Genomic DNA, 8,841 nt, shown 5'->3' with positions numbered 1-8,841 from the left:
CCTGATCAGAGCCTGGAGGTACTGAGGTGCCGTTCCCCTCACAGCTCCGTAGGCAAGCACCATGGTCTTGTAGCGGATGCGAGCTTCAACTGGAAGCCAGTGGAGAGAGCGGAGGAGCGGGGTAATTGCTCCCTTTTAGATTAGTGATGTCTGGACTATGGAGTCCTTCACTCATTAGATGAACTACGTGTACGTGGTTGTGACCGGAGGTTGCTTCAGAAATAATTGCCCACAAAATATTCAAGTATGAGCACGGAGTTGAGCAGGCGACCAAAATCTAACACATATCATAAAACGATCGCATTAATTACAGCGCGATTCTGCAACAGAAAGCAAAGACAGTCGACTACAATTTTCAATTAATTGTATGCAAATGAAATACATTTCTTGATTCTGGATTAATACAATAATTGTCCATCTTAACCAAGAGCACATTTGTTTTACAGATTGTTTACAGATCTAAAACAAGTCAAGTACAGATGCAAAAGTGATCACATTATGGAAAAATATATTTATTTTGCACATGCAGATCCTTCTACACATTACATTACAAAATGGAAGTTAACATGCTAGACAGTTGATAATATAACAGTTGATAATATAACATAACAGCCATGACCAGACTGAGCAGGACAACATTTCTCTGTAAAACAAAAAAAATGTGTTGATGTATTTATGCCCTCTTGTGGATTCTTTGTGTATGACACGTGCTGAGATGATTTCAGGTAGGCCTCCGTGCCGTCTTGAAGTATCGGTCATTTGAATCTCAGTTGACATGTCAGGTGTATCACCAGTGGTCCACAAAAAAAAATAACTCAAGGCTGTGAGCCTCCGGGATACGGTTTAAAGGACACTAGGCTACATCTTCTCATAGGTCAGTTCGTGTCCACAGGTGTTACAGACCTTCCTGTAGAGATCCTCCTCTTCATCCACTATCTCCTCAGGGCCGTACTCGTGCTGGTGAGCGCTGGTGTCCTTTGTCCACACGCTGCTCCTCACTGCACGGCGGAGCTCTGGTCACGACAGAGAAAAGAACAATACAATGACTGATCAATAACAGGCATGTAGGAATTATTCAATAAAGACTAAAGAAAAACCTGCAGACTGTTTGCCAGTATCACTTGTGTTTTTGTGTTCACAGCCTTCTGATACATAAGCGCAATAAACCCCGGCAAAAAAACAAATGGCAAGCACAATGGCCTTAATGTTTTAAGTCAACAATGAAGAAATAAAACAATAACCTGCTTTCTATAATCCACTGGAGGTGCTAGTGTTTTATCTACGTTATTGTATCTCCCAGAGTTTTGTATTGACAAAAGGTGACTATTGGGCAAAGTTCATATTCAGTTTGGAGGGATTCATACAATGTTTAGCATGTAAATATATTTCCCCTTTCTATTTCCAGTGTTCTGATTGTGATACTCACGGTGCAGGTTGATGGTCACTAGACTCGATACTGAACGTTATGGATTATTGTCATTTTTGTTGACGGTGGTTGATGCCAGACTGGATGTACAAGGACCGAGGTCACACTGATTATTCACTGTTGTATTGTATTGATGATGTTCTGTGAACTCTGAATCTGTAGCAGGTGACCGTCACTGCCTTTTCGTTTAGACTCACAAGCCTCTCGGGTTGGTGTTTCCAGAACATTTGGTGCTGTCTGATTAGGATATAAAGGACCTGTCTCCAAGAGGCTGGTGTTTCCAGAACATTTGGTGCTGTCTGATTAGGATATAAAGGACCTGTCTCCAAGAGGCCAATTAGACATTTTCTCTGCTGGATGACGTCTCCCTGTTGCAACTAGATTTTTAAACATGAACTTTACCAACAATTGCTAATCTGAGAATTCCTATTACAGTGACTTATTTATTGATATGGCATTATGTCTTGAGTGAGGATCAGAAAACAGTGTCACTGACCTTTAACCTTTTTGTTGAAGCGCTTCTGCTTCTGCACCTCCCTGTTCTCCTCTCTGGCCTCCTTGGCCTCCTCCAGGGCCTCCTCAGAGCCCCACACCTCTAAGGAGCGCTTCTCCACCTGGAAACACAGCACAAAATCATTTTTACTGATCTAACCTAAATACGGCTGGGTCACGCAACGTAAAACGTTTTGAAAAGTTCGAGAAACAGACGCCTCAAGTCCTCAACTGGCAGATTCATTAAATAGTACCCGCAGAACATCAGTCTCAACATCAACAGTGAAGAGGCGACTCTGGGATACTGGCCTTCTAGGCTGTTTCTCAAACTAGACACTAATGTACTTGTCCCCTTGCTCAGTTGTGCACCAGGGCCTCCCACTCCTCTTTCTTTTCTGGTTAGAGCCAGTTTGTGCTGTTATGTGAGGGGAGTAGTACACAGCATGGTATGATATCTTAAGTTTCTTGGCAATTTCTTGCATGGAATAGCCTTCATTTTTCAGAACAAGAATAGACTGACGAGTTTCAGAATAAAGTTCTTTGATTCTGGCCATTTTGAGCCTGTAATCGAACCCACAAATAAATGCTGATGCTCCAGATACTCAACTAGTCTAAAGAAGGCCAGTTTTATTGCTTCTTTAAATCAGAACAACAGTTTTCAGCAGTGCTAACATAATTGCAAAATGGTTTTCTAATGATCAATTAGCCTTTTAAAATGATACACTTGGATTAGCTAACACAACGTGCCATTGGAACACAGGAGTGATGTTTGCTGATAATGGGCCTCTGTAGATATCCCATAAAAAATATTTAAAAATCTGCCGTCTCCAGCTACAATAGTCATTTACAACATTAACAATGTCTACACTGTATTTCTGATCAATTTTATGTTATTTTAATAGACAACAAAAAAATGTACAAAATATTTTCTTTCAAAAACAAAGACATTTCTAAGTGACCCCAAACTTTTAAACGGTAGTGTATTTACCATTAAATTTGCATTCATCATTAAGAAATGCATGCAACATTTGGAAACTGAACACAGTTCTTATAGACAAGTCCAGGTAGAGGTAAACAAACAATTGTAGGGGAAAACTGGTACAGTGGCAGTCAGTTGAGGACAAGGTGAGGGAAAGCTAGCCTGGCATTCAAACTGATTGAAACAATACTGGTCAGAGCAGAGTGTTCAGTCTGGTTTTACCAGGCTGAGGGAAAGCAGCCGGTTAGAACCAGTGACGGTTGGTATCGGTAAGCTCGTCCTACCTGCAGCTTGAGGTAGAGTTTCATGTCTCCCCAATGAGGGTTGTGTGGGTTCTTCCTCAGGACAAACCTCAGCACTGGCTCCCTCTGGTCCAGGTCACAGTCCTTCAGTAGGTAGAGCTGCTTAGCCTCCGTACGGGATATCAGCTTGTGTTTCACCTCGTTGTCTCTGATGGGAAGGGGGGGGGGCATTAACAGAGGGAAGACAAGATAGAAAACCTCTTCAGATGCATTTTGGCATCCTCTTACCATTGAAGCACAATGCAATACAACGGAAGTTAAAGCACTGTATGTAATACTGCAGTGCAGGCAGTCTAGGTGCTTAGAACGTTGGGCCAGTAACCGAAAGGTTGTGGGATCAAATCCCCGAGCTGACGAGGAAGAAATCTGTCGTTCTGCCCCTGAACAAGGCAGTTAACCCACTGTTCCCCGGTAGGCCGTCATTGTCAATAAGAATTTGTTCTTAACGGACTTGCCTAGTTAAATAATAAAACATGTTTTATAGTGAATGTGTTTATAGTAAACCTGTTATACTGATCAACTTGTCCTGCACATACAATTCCAGAGGTTGCGACACACCTACTCATTCAAGTGTGTCTTCATTTTTTACAATTTTCTACATTGTACAACAATAGCGAAGACATCAAAACTATGAAATAACACACATGGAATCATGTAGTAACCAAAAAAAAGTGTTAAACAAATAACAAAAATATTTATATTTGAGATTCTTCAAAGTAGCCACCCTTTGCCTTGATGACAGCTTTTCACACTCTTGGAATTCGCTCAACCAGCTTCATGAGGTGGATGGATGGATTTCAATTAACAGGTGTGCCTCGTTAAAAGTACATTTGTGGAATTTCTTTCCTTCTTAATGCATTGGAGCCAATCAGTTGTGTTGTGACAAGGTAGGGGTGGTATACAAAAGATAACCCTATTTGGTAAAAGACCAAGTCCATATTATGGCAAGAACAGCCCAAATAAGCAGAGAGTCCATCATTACTTTAAGGCATGAAAGTCAGTCAATACGAAACATTTCAAGAATATTGAATGTTTCTTCAAGTGCAGTCGCAAAACCCATCAAGCACTATGATGAAACTGGCTCTCATGAGGACCGCCACAGGAAAGGAAGACCCAGAGTTGCCTCTGCTGCAGTGGATAAGTTCATTAGAGTTTGCTTCACAAAGTTCAAGTAACACACATCTCAACATCAACTGTTCAGAGAAGACTGCGTGAATCAGGCCTTCATGGTCGAATTGATGCAAAGAAACCACTACTAAAGGACACCAATAAGAAGAGAGACTTGTTTGGGCCAAAAAACACGAGCAATGGACATTAGACCGGTGGAAATCTGTCCTTTGGTCTGATGAGTCCAAATTAGAGATTTTTAGTTCCAACCGCCGTGTCTTTTTGAGACGCAGAGTAGGTGAACGGATGATCCCCGCATGTGTGGTTCCCACCGTGAAGCATGGAGGAGGAGGTGTGATGGTGCTTTGCTGGTGACACTGTCTGTGATGTATTTAGAATTCAAGGCACACTTAACCAGCATGGCTACCACAGCATTGTGCAGCATTGCCGCCATCCTATCTGGTTTGCGCTTAATGGGACTATCATTTGGTTTTCAACAGGACAATGACCCAACACACCTCCAGGCTGTGTAAGGGCTTTTTGACCAAGAAGAATAGGGATGTAGTGCTGCGTCAAATGACCTGACCTCCAGTCACCCGACCTCAAACCAATTGAGATGGTTTGGGATGAGTTGGACGCAAAGGTGAAGTAAAAGCAGCCAAACAAGTGCTCAGCATATGTGGGAACTTCTTCAAGACTGTTGGAAAACATTCCTCGTGAGAGAATGCTAAGTGTGCAAAGCTGCCATCAAGGCAAAGGGGGGCTACTTTGAAGAACCTCAAATATATTTTCATTTGTTTAACTTTTTTGGTTATTACATGATTCCATGTGTTATTGCATAGTTTATGTCTTCACTATTATTCTACAATGTAGAAAATAGTGCAAATAAATAAAACCGAACAACAGTTTTCAGCAGTGCTAACATAATTGCAAAAGGGTTTTCTAATGATCAATTAGCCTTTTAAAATGATACACTTGGATTAGCTAACACAACGTGCCATTGGAACACAGGAGTGATGTTTGCTGATAATGGGCCTCTGTAGATATCCCATAAAAAATATTTAAAAATCTGCCGTCTCCAGCTACAATAGTCATTTACAACATTAACAATGTCTACACTGTATTTCTGATCAATTTTATGTTATTTTAATAGACAAAAAAAATGTACAAAATATTTTCTTTCAAAAACAAAGACATTTCTAAGTGACCCCAAACTTTTAAACGGTAGTGTATTTACCATTAAATTTGCATTCATCATTAAGAAATGCATGCAACATTTGAAAACTGAACACAGTTCTTAAAGACAAGTCCAGGTAGAGGTTATTACATGATTCCATGTGTTATTGCATAGTTTATGTCTTCACTATTATTCTATATTGTAGAAAATAGTGAAAATAAAGAAAAACCCTTGAATGAGTAGGTGTGTCCAAACTTTTGACTGGTACTGTATGTGAACACTATTATGAGAAGCACACTGTACAATGATATATATATATATATATATTGTTATTTGTGTTTGTTGCCATTGACACAAGAAGACTTTTACCTGCAGTTGTCACAGACTGCCAGATCGAAGCCGTTGCTAAGGTAGGAATCCATAAACGGCTTGTCACAGTCATCACACAGCAGATAGTCTGCCTCCATCACCGGGGCTAGGAAGACAGTCGGAGAGAGCAGAAGAACTCAACACTAGCCTGAATGCCAGTTAGTTTTCAAGAGCGCAGACACTGCTTATGGAATTGTGATGCCAAGCAGACTGGCACCCAGGCTCAACAATGCACTACTACTACACTTAAATGATTACATTTGAGTCATTTTGGCGCACACACACGTATCCAGAATCACAATCAATGCAGAGAGAGTGCTATAGGAAGAGAGGTCAGCCAAGGTGTCTTGTCAGTAAAACAAGTATCTACTAGTCATTCAGATAGTGGTCTGTTGGTTGCCACTGTGCCATAAATAATGTATTGTGGACATCATTTACAATAGGGGGCGTCTGTAATACCTGATTGAAAGAAACTGACTCCACTCAGCAACTGGCATGTGGTATTACATGATTCCACAAAGGGGCGCACATGAACAAACCGTGCATCTCCCTTTGTTACACCAGACATACAGGAGGAGATGAGATTACGTCTGAAGTTTACATCATGCAACAAATATGAACAGTTCCCCCTGCCATATTTGATTGACTATAAATGCACATACCTGGTTGATGCACCACTTCCTTTGTCCTTTGCTCCTCCTGTCCCTCCTCTTCTTCATCAATGAAGAAACCTCCTCCAGAGTCGACTATCTTAGCGACTTTAGCCGAGGTTCCACCCCCTTCCCCTGCCGATGGTCTGCTGGCCAGTCGGGCTTGCCTCAGCATCAGAGCCCGCTGTCTGTTTCGTTCGATCTTGGCTCTCATTGCGGGGGTCAGATCGCAGTTCTTGGCTTTGGACTCCGAAGGAGAGGAAGCATTATCCTTCACCGGCGTTGGAGGCTCCAACAGATCCATCGCAAAAAAAAGCATGCGCTAACTAACTTAGCTGTAGGCTAAACTCTCCAGCGTCTTGGAAATTGCAATTAAGTAAAGTTGTTTACCAGCAAGACAGTTGGCAGAGCTCTAAGAGGGGTACAATTGTTTGTGTTTCTAGTTTTAACCCGTGGACACATCGGTGTGTTCGAGTTACCGGCGGCTGCCATTTGTCGGTCGCACAACCAACTTCCGGGTTGTTATAATGTCAAAATAAAAGTGCTGTTATGAAACTGATGCAGCTTCTCTATGTGACCGCGAGGTATCGCCGGAGAGCGGACATATACCATCCCCATCCAGCACTAATAGTATTCACAGCTTTATCCTGTTCCTTCTTGTCCATGTCCTTCATTGCTGGTCCATATCCTGAAAGACCCAGTGGCAATGTGCCATATCTGATGTAATTAGCTTGCTATAGCAATATCTCTGCTTGGTAAAGAGCTAAACATATGGCTCTGACTCTACCTGGAGTGGCTGTTGTCTAGTTCATTATAAATGTTCATTCTCTGTTTTAATTAACTTATTATACTCTACCATGACCCACCCTGTTCTCTTTCCTTCCAAAGAATCAGGTAGTCCACACATTTGTATTTATTTTACCGTTATTTAACCAGGTAAGTCAGTTAAGAACAAATCCTTATTTTTAATGATGGCCTAAGAACTGCCTTGTTCAGGGGCAGAATTTTACCTTGTCAGCTCGGGGATTCGATCTTGCATCTTTTCGGTAACTAGTCCAAAGCTCTAAACACTAGGCTACCTGCCGCCCCATAAATAGGCAAATCTGGTAATGGTTCCCACCTAGCAACATAGGGTCATTCTCACAGTAACCAAAATAGGGGTCATGACCCCACTGGGGGAACAGCAGTGGGGAGGCCCCAAAAAAACAATACATATATAGATTTTTTAAAGGAACAAAACATTAAAAGTACAGATTATTGGATGTGACAATATACAAACGTTTTTGAGAAATATCATTTCAAAAACGACATTTTATTGAATAAATGTATTTAATTTTGATAAGAGATGAAAATGTAATGAATTGAAGGTTATTTGTTGATGTAAAAATCTAAATGGACTGATTTTAGGCTGTGGGGTGGAATGGGGTCCCCAAAAATTCTTGCGGAAAAAATAGGGTCCCCGCTAAAAAAGTTTGAATAACCACTGCAGTATCCCATTAAGGGTGTCCATACACAATGCTTAGCATCTATTTAAAGCAGTGCAGCACAGGAGCTTTAGTCATTACCGATCTTAATCTCATTTTCACAGTTGCTTTAATCTATTGCTCTTTTCAGGGTATCACGGCGACCGCTGCCAGTACACTGGAATATAGACTATATCCCCCCGTATATTAGAAGGATAACACAGTCTTTTGTGGGATCACAAATAGAAGACAGTTCAAATCAGTGTTAAATGGAGACTTACTGTAGGCTATATCGGTAATTCCATGTGCTTGTGGTCCCAATGTCAATAATATCATTGCTTCATGCAGTAACTTTTGAACCCTTGGGATTGACAAATTGGCATTGACCTTATATGCCTCTAAAAACAAAATTATTTAAAAAAAGATATAAATATAATTTCACATTTAAAGGAAAATAAGAATCCTGTTTTTTATAACACCTCAGTTTGAGCATTATAAGAGCTCTACCTTAAATGACAATTTAGCCCGTTATGTAATATATTTAGCCTGCCTTGGTTCGACTTAATATAGCCGTGATCGCCGGTTTCATAGGCCTAACCAAGGTCAACTTCAAAGTAACCTAACCTGTAAAGTAGTTTAGCTGTATACTAGTACCACAGGTGACTGGTGGCATATTAATTGGGGAGGACGGACTCATAATACCGTCTGGAATGGAATGAATGGTATCAAGCACATGGTTTCCATGTGTTAGATACCATTCCATTCACTCCATTCAAGACGTTATTATGAGCCTCCCTCCCCTCACCAGCCTCCTGTAACCAGTGCACTTCTCTACTACACTTCTATCCTATATTTCTGCTATACAGTGCCTTCTTA

At 41.0% G+C, this 8,841-nt stretch overlaps 1 protein-coding gene across 1 annotated transcript; it reads right to left on the bottom strand.

Moving 5' to 3' along the window:
• Positions 1-491: 491 nt before the first annotated feature.
• LOC124012825 (DNA repair protein complementing XP-A cells homolog) lies at positions 492-7,364 on the bottom strand. Its single transcript, XM_046326814.1, has 5 exons — positions 6,515-7,364; positions 5,853-5,958; positions 3,182-3,347; positions 1,923-2,040; positions 492-1,013 (listed from the first exon to the last, which is right to left on the bottom strand). Exons 1-5 carry the CDS (start codon positions 6,819-6,821, stop codon positions 859-861), a joined length of 852 nt encoding a protein of 283 aa, XP_046182770.1. The 5' UTR covers positions 6,822-7,364; the 3' UTR covers positions 492-858.
• Positions 7,365-8,841: the final 1,477 nt, after the last annotated feature.

The sequence above is a fragment of the Oncorhynchus gorbuscha genome, linkage group LG24 (assembly GCF_021184085.1).
Source record: "Oncorhynchus gorbuscha isolate QuinsamMale2020 ecotype Even-year linkage group LG24, OgorEven_v1.0, whole genome shotgun sequence".
NCBI classification, from domain to species: domain Eukaryota; kingdom Metazoa; phylum Chordata; class Actinopteri; order Salmoniformes; family Salmonidae; genus Oncorhynchus; species Oncorhynchus gorbuscha.
Note: the sequence above shows the minus strand (reverse complement) of the source record. Positions and strands in the feature narration are given on the sequence as shown.